This window comes from Prunus avium, chromosome 6 (assembly GCF_965620075.1).
Source record: "Prunus avium chromosome 6, drPruAviu1.hap1.1, whole genome shotgun sequence".
Taxonomy (NCBI): Eukaryota; Viridiplantae; Streptophyta; class Magnoliopsida; order Rosales; family Rosaceae; genus Prunus; species Prunus avium.
In genome coordinates this window covers 34,461,937-34,478,585 of record NC_142289.1, presented here as the reverse complement: position 1 = coordinate 34,478,585, position 16,649 = coordinate 34,461,937, and the positions used below count along the sequence as shown (strand labels likewise).

General features: G+C 42.4%; 2 protein-coding genes across 2 annotated transcripts; both read right to left on the bottom strand.

The window, feature by feature from the left end:
- Positions 1 to 254: 254 nt before the first annotated feature.
- On the bottom strand, positions 255 to 3,252 carry LOC110769219 (UDP-glycosyltransferase 76E2-like). Its single transcript, XM_021973157.2, has 2 exons — positions 2,246 to 3,252; positions 255 to 2,112 (listed from the first exon to the last, which is right to left on the bottom strand). Exons 1-2 carry the CDS (start codon positions 2,724 to 2,726, stop codon positions 1,238 to 1,240), a joined length of 1,356 nt encoding a protein of 451 aa, XP_021828849.2. The 5' UTR covers positions 2,727 to 3,252; the 3' UTR covers positions 255 to 1,237.
- Positions 3,253 to 3,581: 329 nt separating this feature from the next.
- On the bottom strand, positions 3,582 to 5,516 carry LOC110769218 (UDP-glucose iridoid glucosyltransferase-like). Its single transcript, XM_021973155.2, has 2 exons — positions 4,838 to 5,516; positions 3,582 to 4,672 (listed from the first exon to the last, which is right to left on the bottom strand). Exons 1-2 carry the CDS (start codon positions 5,310 to 5,312, stop codon positions 3,801 to 3,803), a joined length of 1,347 nt encoding a protein of 448 aa, XP_021828847.2. The 5' UTR covers positions 5,313 to 5,516; the 3' UTR covers positions 3,582 to 3,800.
- Positions 5,517 to 16,649: the final 11,133 nt, after the last annotated feature.

The window sequence follows — 16,649 nt, the reverse complement described above, 5'->3', positions numbered from 1 at the left end:
CGGATGATCTTATTTATTTCACCTGCGCCATGTCAAATGTGGTTTTTTAAATTGGAAAGAAAGATTTTGGCTCTTATAGGATGTCCATTACTTATGTATACGAGCATTTTGTTGTGAGACGGGTAAGATATGATAAATACAAGAGCAACAATACATAAATATCGACTATATATTTTCTCTCATACTTGGTCATCCTTCTAATTATCTTTTCAATATAAATAATCTTAAGTGTCCAAGGAAATCCTAAATTAATCCTAAATATCAAGATAAGGTCGTTCTGGTCATAAGAACAATACCAGCACCAGAATTTAAGCAGAAAATCTTATTTCAAAAGGTACATGCCATTTTTAGGAGTAGAAAGAAAGATTGTTGACTCTCACACGATGTCCATCTCTTATTTATAGCATATTGAAATCAACAACGCTCAGAAATTAAATGACATGTGGTTTAAAATTAGAGATTTTTAGGTGGTAACCATGTGATAAGAGAGATAGACACGTAATTATATACAACTGACGATAGGGCAAGTTTCTCATCGTTCAAGCTCGTTGATATGATGTAGGCTGTTCTAGCGTTAAAGCAACTATTTGGGACTTATGAAACAGAGCATGACTTGTGTGACAAGCAAGAAGTCCAAGATGTCAGCTTGAGGCTAGGAGAATGAAAGGCACTTGTTTGGGCTTAAATGGTGGGCTTTCGTAATCAGTTGCTGTAGTAAGTCATCCAAATCTCTGAAATTGGTGATGGGTAGGCTTCAAATTTGAGTGGTTGAAGTTCTTGTACTAGCATCATAGAATCTGCATTCAGATATGTTCCAAGTATCAGAGGTCTTCAGGTTTGAGTCAAAGTTAGGTATGAGAACCAGAGAACATAGAACCTTATTTCCCAAGAAAAGGGTCAATGCCATATTCAGAAAGATGAAAAATATCTAATTTCTTAAACATACCCTAAACTAAATAAAAGTGCAAATCTTGGTACCCTGGTTTTGTACTATAACAGAACCTCTTCACCCTTTTTTGTTGGTAGTGGTGATCAACGAAAATAGAGAAGTTTAGAGGAATGATTGTCTGAGTTAGTTGGAACAGCTTCGTATTGTTGCTTCAACCATTTTGAAATGTAAAATCTGGATTGATTGTACTACAAACAGAAGTTTGTTCATATCAGATGCAAGAAGCCTCAACTATCAATCTGATGACAAGGGACTTAGTTGAAGAAATAAAAAACACACTTCTTGTAATTAAAATGACCTTATAAGCTCCACCAGCTCATTCAAGCAATGGTAGGAAGAGCCACCCTTCATACTAACTTCTATTTTCTCTTTCAAATCCTTGGCCCTCATCCTCATTCCCTTCCCATCATCATCTACCATAAGTTTTTTAACAGCTCTCTCTATCTCTCCTCTCTCTAATTCATTCTCCAATTGTAACCCTATTTTCCATACTTGGCTCACATACCTTGCATTCACCTTCTGATCGCTAGAGCATGGCCTGCATAACATTGGAACCCCTTCAGACATACTTTCCAGGGTTGAGTTCCAACCACAATGGCTCCAAAACCCGCCCACTGCACCATGAGCCAAGACTTCCATCTGGGGTGCCCATGTCACAATGCAACCTCTTTCTCCAATAGCTTCTGAGAAACCTTGAGGCAGTAGCTCAATCCCATCAGAATCACAAACTGATCCAGGCCTGATCACCCACAAAAATGGTTGCCTGCTGTTAATTAATCCCCAAGCCATTTCGAATAGCTCTTTCTCATTTATGAATGCTAAGCTCCCCAAGCTTACATAGATAACTGAGTTATGGGATTGTTTGTCAAGCCACGCAATGCAGCTGGTGTCTTCTTCCAGTAAACTACTACTGGAGGATGCTGTTGCAATCTTGTGAAGGGGACCTATGGAGAAGATTGGAACTTGGCATTGTTGCTGGATCTGTGCTAGTGATGATTGCTCGAGGCAGTCCGGGGTGTTCCAAATGATGGCTGAGGATGTCCTAACATCGTGTCCATTTGCCATTAGTTTCAAGATGTTTTCAAGTGTGTCGAAAATGGAGATGGGGAGATCCTTGAACCTGAGGGGATGAAGCTCGGGCACCAAGTTCAGTGACATAGAATCTGTGATCCAGAGATATAGTCTTAGTTATAAGTAAGAAAAATAAACATCATTGTCTATGAAAAATGACCCAGGCATTAGCCTCTTTCTTCGTTTACAGAAAGAAAAATAGAAAGGAGGAAACAGGGCACATACCTGGGAAGGAAGTGCAACCTTTCGAATGAAGTCGTATTAGAGCGTTGCAAGCAATAAAATTGATAGCGCTTTGTGTGCGTAAGAGGATTCTTGGAATGTTTAGATCATTAGCCACAGATTCAGAGAAGTACATAAATTCATCATAGATGATGCAGGTGATTTTGTTCTGCGGTTCCTGTTCCGTCACTCTATCAGTCAAGCATTGTTTGAAACTCGCTTTGCAATTGGCGTTAATAGTGAACATAATAGCTACTACATTCCCAGATGAAATCTCATCAGCAGTTAAGCCATCTGGAATTGGAAAGAAGGTGAATTCAGGGTGGTTTGAAGGGTTTGGAGAGTTGAAATGGGTGTGAACAATTGAAATGGAAAAGCCCTTCGAGTGAAGGAAGGTGCCCAGCTGAAGCATAGGATTTATGTGGCCTTGGTATGGACATGGGACTAAGACCAACCTGTGACCACTCTGTGCTTTCTTTTCCATCTCCCTCCCTCCCTCTTCCTCTTGCTCTTCCTTCTCACCGATAAATGGGCACACACACACACACAAGGACACTCAATAGCTTGCGGCTATGGAAACTTTATATTGCTTGACAATCTTTTTGAAATTCAAAGGAGCTTGAGTATGGAATATATATAGAGTGGTCCTCCCTGCAGAGACCATCAGTAAATAATATTTAGGTAAGCCAATTAGTAATGTCTTTTTCCATAAATTGTTAGGGACATAACCATAAATTGTTAGGGATGCATGAATTAAGCAAACTTTGGATGCACGTATTGGACTTTCATCTCTAATGATTGAAAAGTATATTGGCCGGTCGTGGTTGGTTTTAGAGAACTGAGTTGATGTAATATGTTGTGTTAACAATTTTATTTTCATGATTGATGAGCCCGGATCATCTATTTACGTCTTATGCATCGTAATTCTCTATAAATGAAATTAGGCCAAAAAGTGAACACATTCAACATCTCCCACCAAATATTGTAAGGCTCGTTTAGGTGTGTGTTTGTTTTGCATGGCTTAATGACCTTCATCGTCTCAGAGTTAACAAATATCTTTTTCACATATTATGGTAGACGCAACAATTTTCTCATAATTAATTAAGGGAATGCTTTTTTGAAAGACATGTATCCGTTTTCGCTCTTTCTTTTTCCGGAGGAGCACTTCGTACAGTCGCGCTGGTGATTTTCAGCCATTAATGCAAGTAGGACACACAATACATCGAGGTCTGGTAGTTGAGAAAAACTTCTGTACCTACCAATAGCTCACGCAGCTGTCTTTCAAATCTTTCATTTTTTAAGTGAGAAAGATAGGGACCAATCTGCATTAAAGCAACCATGAAAACCCATTATTCTACATTTTTTGGGGGCAACACCACAGAAATTACATTCACAGGTTGGCCAGGCCAGAGCCTTGAATCATACATAATATCCTTATTAATGCGCTTTGGACTAGAATGAAAATTTCTTTACATCAGATGCAGGAACCAGGAAGCCTTAATCTACCAATTTGATGAGAGAGGACCTAGTTGATGACAAAACCACTTTGTTGTTCCAATCAAAATGACCTTATAAGCTCCACAAGCTCATTCAAGCAATGGTAGGAAGAGCCACCCTTCATACTAACTTCTATTTTCTCCTTCAACTCCTTGGCCCCCTCCCTCATTCCCTTCCCATCATCATCTACCATAAGTTTTCTAACAGCTCTCTCTATCTCTCCCCTCTCTAATTCATTCTCCAGTTGTAGCCCTGTTTTACATACTTGGCTCACATACCTTGCATGCACCTTCTGGTCGCTAAAACAGGGCCTACATATCATTGGAACCCCTTCTGATAAACTTTCCAGCGTTGAATTCCAACCGCAATGGCTCCAAAATCCACCCACCGCGTCATGCGCCAGAACTTGCCTCTGGGGTGCCCATTTCACAATGCAACCTCTTTCTCTAATAGCTTCTATGAAACCTTGAGGCAATAGCTCAATCCAATCAGAACCACAAATTGATCCGGGCCTGATCACCCACAGGAAAGGTTGCTTGCTGTTAGCTAACCCCCAAGCCATCTCAGCTAGTTCTTTCTCACTAATGGATGCTACACTTCCCAAGCTTACATAGATAACCGAGTTATGGGATTGCTTGTCAAGCCATGTAATGCATCCGATGTCCTCTTCTAGTAAACTAGTTGAAGCTGCTGTTGCAATCTTGTGAAGAGGACCTATGGTGAAGATTGGAACTTGACATTGTTGCTGGATCTGTGCCAGTGATGATTGTTCAAGGCAGTCCACAGTGTTCCAAATGACGGCTGCGGATGTCCTCACTTTGTGTAAATTAACTACTAGTTTTGAATAGTTCTCATATGTGTCAAAGTTGGAGATGGGAAGATCCTTGAACCTGAGGGGATCAAGGTCAGGAACCGGGTTCCGTGACATAGATTCTGTGATCCAGAGTAGTGGTCTTAATTAGGTATAAGTAAGAAAAATAAACATCATACATTAAGTAAGATGACTCAGGCATTAGCCTCTTCCCGATCATTTTGCAGAGAGGTAGATCAGCTATACTATTAATCTTAACCATTGGAGTTTTATAGAAGGGTACATACCTGGGAAGGGAAAGGAACCTTTTGAAAGAAGTTGTAGGACGGTGCTGCGGGCAACAAAATTGGTAATGCTGACAGTGCGTAAGACGATGCTTGGAATGTTCAGATAATTAGCCACAGCTTCAGAGAAGTACATGATGTCATCATAGATGATGCTAATGCTGTTCTGTGGTTCTTGTTCCATCAGTTGAGTCAGGCATTGCTGGAAGCTTGCTTTGCAATTGGCATTAAGAGCTAACAGAATAGCTACTAAGTTCCCAGACAAAATTTCGTGTTCAGTGAGGCCATCTGGTATCGGAAGGAAGGTGAATTCAGGGTGGTTTGAAGGGTTGGGAGAGTTGAAATGAGTGTGAACAATTGTGATCGAAAAACCCCTTGAGTGAAGGAAGGTACCAAGCTGAAGCATTGGATTTATGTGGCCTTGGTATGGGCATGGGACTAAAACCAACCTTTTACAGCTCTGTGTTTTCTTTTCCATCTACCTCCCTCTTTCTCTCTCGTCTTTCACAGATTCAAATAGCTTGCAGCTATGCAACCTTATGAGACTATGCAATATAGAATGGTCCTCGGGTGCTGCACAGATCATAATAAGCAAATTGTGAGAATGCGAAGGTAAAAAGTCTCACATTGAAAAGTTGAGAACCTAGCAAGCGCTTATAAGGAGTTGGGCTACTCCCTCACATGAAGGAAGTTGAGGTTCCACCCCAAAACCAATTAGCAAAATTGGGAGTAGCCTAACTCCTTATAAGCCCTTGCTAGGTTCTCAACTTTTTAATGTGGGACTTTTTACCTTCACACAAATAAAGACAAATATGGGATGGGGTCAACCCTGTAACAATAAAGTCTGCAGTCCCTACACTTTTTATTGCAGTTGAGGACAAACGTACATAATATTTTTGAGAATTAGGTAAAATCTTTTGATCCATATCGTTTCGTTTGTAAGCCACTAGTCACCCTTCTCATCTGTCAAAATCTAATAGTCAATTGATATTTGTGCAGCACGTTGGTTCTAGCTCACATCATATTTGTCACATGTATAGATGTAGTGAAAAAATAATTAAACACGCCTTAACATTTTTTAACTGGATTGTTTTGCAACTCAAAATTAATTACCACATTCTAAGAAAACTAGCTCTAGAAAAATTCTTGTCGTAATGGAATGGGAATGGTACGTAAAACATTTTTCATTCCATCCTATAGCAAACCCAAATGCTCTCTATGCAATTATTTTCTTATAGCATTCAAGTAAAGTCTAGCCGAAACTCAGAGAAACCACAGCTTGTGCAAGATTATCTAAGTTCGGTTGGTATGAAAAGTGCTATGCTTACAGGTAGAATAATTTTGCTGCTAATCCCTTAGCCAGTTTAGGCTCTTTTTTAAAAAATACGAAAACAAACAACCTTAACATAGTTTAGACCCTCTTGGGCACGCAGCCCAAAGAGGTCCAGATAGAAAGAGTTAACAACAAAGAGTGGGAAACAACATTCCCATAGTAAAGAAGGAGAGGGAATGCCCCAAAGATGCTAAAGTATCAGCTACAGAATTAGCTTCCCTAAAAATATGAGTAAATCTAATCTCTTCACAAAAAGAAGCAAGGTGTAACACGTCGTGAATCAACTGTAATGCACCAAGGAACTGAGCAGAGATTGTTCACTGAGTCAGTCACCAGTTTCGAGTCACCCTCGACCGTGATGTAGCTCCAGCCTTTGAAGACAGCATGGGCTAAACCATTCCGAAGAGCAAAGAATTCTGCCACTGTAATTGAAACCTCAGCAACCTTCTTGGCGCCTGCCAGCCGGACATGGCCATCATCATCATGTGAACTTAGGTCATAGCTAGGCATTTCCATTTAAAAGCCCAATATCAGCATCAAGCATGTATATGGACAGAGGAGGCACACTTCCATTTAGTCTCACGATAGTAGGATACTTAATCAGCTCATACCAGTGGAGTCTAATATGGATGGGTGCTTAAATCTAGAACGAAAACTCATCTTGCCTTAGGAAATTTATAAAATCCTTTTGAAGAAAAATGTTAACCTCCCAACATAATTTCACCACCACTAATTAAATAATGGGGTTTTATTATTTTAGGTTCGACCCATTCGAGACGCGGTGTCTCTTAATTACAATCCCTTGTTTCAAGGAAACACCCTTTGATTCCATCATAAAGAAACAAAACGTGTGTTTGGTTTTGTTGCTGCTCCTAAGTCGAACCTCAGGGTGTCTACGTATCCCTTGCAGGAATCAAGCCACTCGTAGTTCAAAAAATTGCAATGAATAAATGACTCATTGCGAGGGAAATTTGATTTGAATTATATTGAGAAGTATTTGAGTGAATTTAGCTTAATAAACTAGGGATTCGATATGGAATTGTGTTTGGGGGCGAATTTGGTTAAGAATAAACCATGGATTCTGTTCGGATTTAAGATTTGGAAATTAATGAGTAAGTGTGGCCCACAAATTGAGAGTTTGTGTCTTTGAGACGATTTGAAGATGTTGAAATTTTCATAGGTACATGACCCATGGGAAAAATTGGAAATTAATGGGTAGGTGTGGCCCACTAACTGTGAATTTGTGATTGAGAGATTCGAATTTAGTCTCATTGAAATTTGCATGGGTAGATGACCTATGGGAAAAAAATGGATGGTTTTGTACCATTTTTCTTATTGTCAATGTCCAAGAAAAATAATGAGCAATTTCGATTAACCCACTAGTTTTCTAAAATTGACATTTGCATTGGAAAAGTATTTTGGCGAATTTGGTTATGATAAACCAGGGATTCAAATTAGGTTGCGGTTGCGTCTATTGGTATGGTAGACTGCCTACGTACCCTTGATGGGATCAAACCAACGCAGTTCCAAAAATTTGATTTAACTTGCGTGGTTTTGTACCACTCGGGACCATGAAGAGGATTTGTACCACTTGGGGTTTTGGCGTGGTTTTGTACCACTTGGGATTTGGTGTGGATTTGTACCACTTGAGATTTGGTGTGGTTTTGTATCACTTGAGTCTTCACTTGACGATTTGGGAATTAATGGGACTTTTTTTATTTGAGCCCATTAATCCATAATTTATGAATTTGAGACTTTGCACCGATTATTCACCAATTGTTTTTTTAAATGGACAATCCCATTGTGCTTGAGACGAGCCCATTGAGACCGACGAGTCTTGGAATATTGACTTGAGATCATCGGGTCCTGAGAGAGATGTGTTGTGAAAAAATGGACAAACACTTTCACTCACTCCCCTAATGATCTTGTTGTTGATGGACTTTGTGACACACACAATGATGGATGAATCACACACACACACACTTGAGACAACAACCAAGCACAAAGTGACACAAGAATTTATAGAGGTTCAGCAATTGCCTACATCCTCTTGGTGATCCCCTTGAGAAATTCACTTCATGAAAGAATAAGTTACAACTTTGGTTTTACACAGAAAAACCCCTTAGAACTCTATTCTCTCCCCAAGCTCTCTTTTCTCTCACACCCCTTTGCTCAACACTTTGATGCACTTGTGAACACTCTCACAACCCTTGGTGTTTCCCCCCTTGGTGTCTAGACTCTCAAGACCCCAACTCAGCTCTAAACTTGAACTGATTGCTCTCCCTCACGTACTCCCTTGGTGAGTTAACCTCCTTTGAACACAATAGCACCCAGCTACTTGACCACCTTGAGATTAACCACCTTTAACTTCAACTTGCTTTCTCATCTTATAATGTCTTGCTTTATCTCCATTACCTACACAAACCAATGGACACAAGATAAGGCACCATCTTGTCTTCCACGTTCCTTCCTTTAGTCTCCCACTTAGACTAAAGATCAGATCATGCAAGTAAACAAATCCCACTTCAGCCACCTTCCACAAAACCAGAAAATGGAGAATGGATTCTCCAAACCAAGACAACCAATTGGCAATGAGTGCTCTCCCAACTATACAGCAGGTAGTCCACCTTCTTTTACCTCAGAAGTGACCCATTAAACACCTGCAATCTTGTGGAAAGCGATAGCCACCGAAAAAGTAGTTGAAAACACGTAAGGAAAACATCAGCACAGCACAGGGGCGACCGGTCGCTGATACCTTGCGACCGGTCGCTACGACCATTTGGATACATAGCGACCGGTCGCTGATACCTTGCGACCGGTCGCTTCCTGCGAATTTTTCAGACTTCGACTCTGCTTCTAAACGACCGGTCGCCCAAACCTTGCGACCGGTCGCTCACTCCTTCGCATGCATACTAAATGTGAGCCAATTTTACAACAAGATGTGCCTTTACTCCAACTGATTCTTTTATGGCTTGGCGCCAAAAGCAAATGTCTTTTAATTTGATCAAGACACCTAAGGATAAAAATCCCTACGGATAAAAATCCTTCACCAAGTGAAGTATGAATTAGCATCCTTATCGCATTGGAACCCCCTTAAGCATCCAAGAAAGCAGTAAGCCCCTTGTCCATATAGGATTGGGCAATATGACATTTCCTTTAAAAGGACATGTGCACCACAACTTTAAGGAACCAGCAAACAAAGCGATAGCTTTTGATATATTTGCTTTTCTAGACAAGCCTGTAGACTTCCCCAAAATATCTGATGCATCATCAAAAGAAGCAACAAATTGTTTCTTCTGAGATTTCACGCCTCACGTGGTAACCCATAATCTTCCTTTTCTTCTTTTCTTCTATTTCAAATTTTTTTGTTTCCACGTGGGTGACTTCTCTCTTTGGATATGCAGATTAAGGAGGTGCCTTGCCGTGGGCCATATTGAGAGCTTTGAGAGCAATTTGTCTTCTTGCTTCAGCAACCAAAGACAAATCTGGGTTGAGTATTTGCTTTTGCCTATTCTTCTTTTTGTTTACTGCAGCAGTCCCTTTTCCTATTGCCAATCTCTTTGTTTTTCTCTCATATTTTGTAGTCAAAGTAGACCAAGCACAATCATCCAAGAGAAAGAGGGGCTGTGCAACGCAGCCCCCTTTTTTTTTTTTTTTTTTTTCAGCTGCCTTCCTCTCTTTTTTTGTCTCTTTGCAACTAAACACAACAAGCAAACCCACCATTTTTCTTTTGCTCCGTTCTCTCTCCCGCCACTGGCTCTCTTCTTCTTTTTTTATTTTTTTTCTTTTTTGTTGACTTGCTGGCAGCAAGTGCTCATAGGGAGGCAATTCAATTGCCGTGAGGGTCCCTTTTGTTTTAGATGCTTCATACAGTGGCTTCATACAGAGGCTTGTATAAGCCCTGAGTCCTGAGGAGTTTGAGATTGAGTGAACTATCACTCATTGGCCGTAGTGTTTGATACAAACACTCTAAGTACAACCCTCGCATCAAAGGAGCTTTTATTCCTTTTAAACACATGCTGGATATGAATCATCGTTGTTGTCATTCAACTTTAATAAATTTCCACGCAGGCAGCCATTTCCCTTTTTTTTTCTTGTGCCTTATTTATTTATTTCATAAAAATTATCGTTTCAACAAATCCAAAACCATTTTTCCACTTCCACTTGAAATCATTTAAACTCAAACTATTACCTTCCAAAATGCTTTTCATTTTGGGATCAATTGATTGCCCTAGATTATAGCCGTTTTCATATTCAACAGCCTTCTTAATTCTTGTAAGGAAATCTAATTCCCATGGGACTTTATTGAGGAGTTCAATTGTGCTATACTTAAAATTCAGGTGCCAACGGGTCTACCCTAATAGAAAAAGACATTGACGTGCAGACCAGTGATCTTAGGTTCGAACCCCCTTGGCACTTTAGTATTGTGTGCGTGAAAAACCCCTCTCCCCCTTATAGTTTAGACTATATCACTTGTATTTATAAATAAATAAATAAAGGTCATGTACTCATCTTGTCTCCTTATTATATTCTTCTGACATGTGAGGAACTGAAGTGATTTTTAAAATTATATTATGTTTAAATAAAGTTAACAGTGTTAAATTTATGTAAAGTGACAAGATACATGTCAAAAGAATAGGGGCAGACTGGGCACGTGCATTTTGAGTACAACAAATTTGATACAAACATTTTTTACACTGTGTTACTCAACACTTCTTGCACAATTTTTGTTTTTTGTTTTTGTCTACGAGATGAGGAATTCAAATTTGCAACATTTTTCATTGTTAGAAAAAGAAAAGCTATTGCCAACAGGATGTGTGTGTGAGAAATCTCCCTCCTCTATAGTTTACACTATCACTTATACTAAAAAAAACTACTAGACCAATAAGTGGTTAGTAACCCCTTCACTCATACGTGAATTCTTTGAAAGATGGTACGCTGGTGTTCTTTCATTGTTTCGTATTGAGAAATGCCGGTGTGGGAGTGATTTTCGTCCCACAAGAATATTCGCCTAAGATTCCTTCGTCTTCTTCGCTTCTCTTTCTCCCTGCAAAACAAACCGGAGTAAAAGGACCACACCCGGGGGGTATTGGCCAAAGGCCCTCCAATACCTACGTTAGGTTGGGTGTTTGAAGGAAAACCGGGTGGCCGAAGCCGTGTGTGGTGGCCGGAGCCTTGTGTGAGAGAGAGAGAAAGAGTATAGCAGCTAGGGTTTGTGAGGGATAATTTATGCAGAGTTTCAATAGGAATTTAAACGTACCTTAACCCTTGTGCGTAGCCAAGTATTTATAGGAGCCTCGGAGGCTAGGGTTTCAGAGGAATAATTCTGTAGATGGAAAGAAATTATTCCTCCCCGATTTGGCGAGACTTGATTAATTAGGGATTCGATTTATTTGATTATAATCAAATCCCTAATTGTGGTAGGAATCAAATCAATCCCCAATTAAATTGGGTAACTCCTAATTAGATCAAATAATCCCCAAATTGAAGGAATTATTTGACCAGGGGTGATTTAATTCGGTTCCGACAAATTCCCCTCAGCTTCTGCATGGCGCGTGGTGGCATGTAGGAGATGTGAATTATCTGTTGGGTTGTCCAGCTGTAACTAGGCTTCCTTCCTGGATTTGGGCTCCTGCGTGGAGGAGGTCTTTGACTTGCCAATTGGACTTTGACTTAGGCAGTCCAGCTGTAAATGGGCTAGAGGTGTGCTGGCCAGCTGCTGGAGCGGGTGGTAATTCGGGCCGGCTTACTTGTTGTTGGTCTAAACTGCTTCAATTCCTTCTTCTTTTTTTGTGCCGCGAACTAGGAACAGTCTGAGTCAAGGCGATCATGTGTGGAGCATGAACGTGCTGAAAGTCAGCTGCAGATGGAAAGGGGAGGTCGGCGACGGTCCACTCATTCCTCACATATACTGTGATGGTAAGTTGTACTTCTTTGATCTGTTGTAGCATTTCTGAAACTTTGTTGTGTATCTGGCTGACTTCCATCTTCTGCTTGCAGAGAATAACATCTACAAGAAGCTCAATCTCGACCCGAACATGTCCAAGGTTCAGCAAGCTCTGAACATCCCTGTCCAATTTAGTGAATGGCGCTGGTTGTTGAGCGAACATCGGAAGGAGGTCGATGGTCTACCTCCTACTGAAGATGTTGAAAGATGGAAGTTGCATGGCTCGGACCTAAGTGATCTGCCAGCTGAGCAGGAGGAGTCCTCGATCGAGCTCCCCGAGGAAAGGAAGGCTAGCAGTGGATCTACCCCCAATGAAGTCGCAGTCTCATGATCAAGAGATACGTCTCCACAGTGAAAGCAGCCAAGACCTTCTTCTACCACGAGCAAGTCTTCCTTAAGGGGGGTCTCGTTTGCTGAAAAGGTCCTTATGGGAGTTGCTCCTGCCTCGTCTGCCAGGATCAAGGGCCTCGTCAGCGCGAACAGCAACAAGGTCAATGGCATGCAGGAGGTCAAAGATATTCTGCTCAAGTCTCCACCCGTACTGCCCAAAACTCGTGATTTGCCTCGTAAGGCCGCTGAGAAGCAAGGTTTGGGGCCTATGCGCTGATTTGGAGATCAAACTGAGAGGATTGTACCTCTGCCTAGCAATCATGACTCGTCTGCGAGGCCACGAACAGTCAAGCGCGGAGCTAACTCCATGTTGCAAGTTGCAGCCAAGAGAGCTAAAGAGTCGTCTGCTCGAGCAAAGAGTCATTCAGTTGCGCGAACTACCGGTCCGGGAATTAGTGATAGCACTACTAGAGGTAAGTCCGTGTCTGATCTGCTTAAAACGGGCTTCCTGTCAAGTCCGTCTGCTTGTGCGAAGCTGGTTGACCACGTGTATCGAGCTTGTGACCTTGGCGCTTTCTCGAGCCTTCCCTTGGATAAGCAAGAAGAAGCTGCCATGTATCATCTTCAAAAGGGGATGGTTTTAGTGTTGGGGCCATGCCGAACTCATGTGCTATTGCCCCCTCTTCTACCCTGCTTGACGAGTTGGTGAAGAAGAATGTTGATCTGGCTGATAAGCTCTCGAACGAGCGGATTCGCCATGATGTGAGGATTTTCGAGATGAAGGAAAGTATGTTTGCGCTCAAGAATTCTGTTTGGCCGAAAGGATGGTGAGCTCGAGTCTCTTATGGATACTCTGCTCGAACACAAGAAAGCCTACTTTCGCCTCGAACGTCAACATGCTGCTCTGGCCCAGGATCGTGACAAGCTGCTGGCCAAGTTTGACACCCATGTGGAAGCCACGGAGGCATCCAAGCATGAGATTGTTGGGAACGCGTACAAGTTGGGATACTTGGATTGCCGAAATGGTGCTTCTCCATGTTGCCCTCTCAAAGATGATGATGGTGAGCCGCTCTGTCTTGACCTGCCCCTGCTCAAAGTGTGCAGATCAATGCTGTGGACGTAGAAGCAGTTGAAGAGCAGGTAGCAGATGAAGCGGCAATAGAGGAAGACAATGCCTAAGATGGCACAGCTGACGAGGTTAGGGCAGATGCAAATGAGCAGGCAGCTGAGGCTACCGAGCAAATGGTGCCGGTTGAGCATAGTGATGCTGAGGCAGCTGAGGATGTGATCGGCTGAGTGTAATCTGTCGAAGTCCCCTAGTAGATGTAGTTCATTTTTGTTGTTTATGAACTTTGTAACTTTCTTTCAATAAGTGGCCTCTAATTGACCACCTTATTTCTTGTTGAACTCAGCCGGTTGGCCTCTTTGCTTATGAAATCTTCAGTTGTCTTTCAAACTTCAATTCTCACTGTATCTTGTAAGTGTATGTCCGGAGACATAGCGCTTGAAAGAGACTCCATTGAGTTTGTAATCGGGAAGTAGCTTGCCTACAATGGAGGTAAGGCTTGTTGCTTGTGTGCGTGTGTCGGGGACAGCGCTTGAAAAAGACTCCATGAAGTTTGTACTCGAGAAGTAGCTTGCCTTCAGTGGAGGTAAGGCTTGTCGCCTATGAGCATATGTCGGGGACATATCGCTCAAAAAGGGCTCCATTGAGTTTGTACTCAAGAAGTAGCTTGTCAGCAATGGAGGTAAGGCTTGTCGCCTGCGAGCGTATGTCGAGGACATAGCACTCGAAAAAGGCTCCATGAAGTTTGTACTCGAGAAGTAGCTTGCCTTCAGTAGAGGTAAGGCTTGTCACCTACGGGCGTATGTCGAGGACATAACGCTCGAAAAAGGCTTCATTGAGTTTGTATTCGATAAGTAGTTTGTCTGCAATGGAGGTAAGGCTTGTCGCCTGCGGGTGTATGTCAGGGACATAGCACTCGAAAAAGGCTCCATGAAGTTTGTACTCGAGAAGTAGCTTGCCTTCAGTGGACGTAAAGCTTGTCACCTGCGGGCGTATGTCGGGGATATAACGCTCGAAAAAGGCTCCATTGAGTTTGTACTTGAGAAGCAGCTTGTCTGCAATGGAGGTAAGGCTTGTCACCTGTCGACGTATGTCAGGGACATAGTGCTCGAAAAAGATTCCATGAAGTTTGTACTTGAAAAGTAGCTTGCCTTCAATGGAAGTAAGGCTTGTTGCCTGCGGGCATATGTCGAGAACATAACACTCGAAAAATACTCCATGAAGTTTGTACTTGAGAAGTAGCTTGCCTTCAATGGAGGTAAGGGAGGCTCGTCGCCTACTTGGAGTCAAGCTGGTAAGTTGCAACTCAAACAATGACCTTCTTGTTGTAGTAAGATGCCAGCTGATGTTGGTATGCTACAATTCGAACAATGACCTTCTTATTGTAGTAAGATGTGAGTTGCTACTGGTAAGCTGCAACTAGAACAATGGCCTTTTTATTGTAGTAAGATGTGAGCTGCTGCTAGTAAGCTACAACTCGAACAATTGCCTTTTCTCATTCTTCTTCGAGCAGATCAAGGTTGACTTTCCTCTGCTTGCAGTTTTGGTCAAGACTGCCCCACCTCAATGCTCATGGAAGGGACTGTGATGTGTGGGGGGATGATTGCTTCTGTCCCATAGGCCAGAGAAAATGGTGCCTCGCCGGTTGATCTCCTTTTGGTTGTGCGATAAGCCCATAGGACTCCTAGCAGCTCGTCGATCCATTTTCCTTCTGTGCCTTCTAGTCTTTTCTTCAGGCAGTCCAACACAATCTTATTGGATAGTGAAGGTAGGAAACAACTTCAACAGCTCTTGGACTTTGTCAAGGTACAAGATCATCCTAGGGTGCTTCGCCATGTATTCTCCTGAGGCTTGATTTGTGATCAGCTGGGAATCTGAGTAGATGGCCAGCTTCTTGATTGACAGCTCCTTAGCAATGCCTCGTATTCTGCCTCGTTGTTTGAGGCTGGGAAGCCAAGCGTGATAGCTTGCTCCAACAGGGTTCCATCCGGGGTGATGATGATGACACCTGCTCCAGCTCCTTTTTGTTTTGACGCTCCGTCTACACGCAACTGCCACATGTCTCTAGGTTGGTTAGGTTCAGCGGAGGCCTTGTCTGCTCTCGAACTTTCCTTCTTTTTGCTGACCAACTTCTCTTCTTCAGCCGATGGCGTGAATTCTGTGACAACGTCTGCTAAAGCCTGGGCTTTTATTACAATTTTCGGCTAGTAGAGGAGGTCGTATTGGCTTAGCTCTATAGCCCACTTCATGAGTCGTTGAGACGCGTCAAGACTGTGGAGGATTGACCTCAAAGGAAAGTCGGTCATGACGATGACTCGGTGAGCTTGGTAGCAGGGTCGCAACTTTCTCGCGGAAACTACAAAGGCCAAAATGAGCTTCTCCAATTTCGGGTAGCGAGTCTTTGCATCAAAAAGGGCTTTTGACGTGTAGAATACCGGATGTTGGGCTCCCAGTTCTTCTCTGATGAGAGCTGAGTTGACGGCCGAGTTGGACACTGCCAGGTAAACGAACAAGTCTTCACCAAGAACTGGCTTTGAGAGCAGGAGTGGTGAAGTGAGGTAAGTCTTTAGATTCTGGAAAGCTTCTTCGCACTCCTCGTCCCATTTGTCTTTTTGTCCCTTCTTCAAAGCTTTGAAGAATGGTCTGCACTTGTCGGTAGATCTCGAGAGGAATTGGTTGAGGGCCGCTACTCTGCTCGTCATACTTTGTATCTCCTTTACCTTTGAAGGTGACTTCATCTCGAAAATTGCCTTGATTTGGCGTGGGTGCGCCTTGATACCTTGTTGAGTGACTAGGTATCCCAGGAATCGGCCGGACGATACACCAAACATGCATTTACTTGGATTCAACTTCATGCGATACTGGCAAAGCAGGCTGAATGCCTCAGTGAGGTTCTTGATGTGGTTTGCTCGCTTAGGGGCTTTAACCAGCATGTCGTCCACGTACACTTCCATGGTTTTGCCGATCTGCTCCTTGAAAATTTTATTCACAAGCCTTTAGTAGGTTGCTTCGGCATTCTTTAGCTCAAAGGGCATGACCTTGTAGCAGTAGGTCCCTCTCTCAATGATGAAAGAGGTATTCGCCTTGTCATCCTCGTGCATCAGGATTTGGTTATAGCCTGAGTAGGCGTCCATGAAGT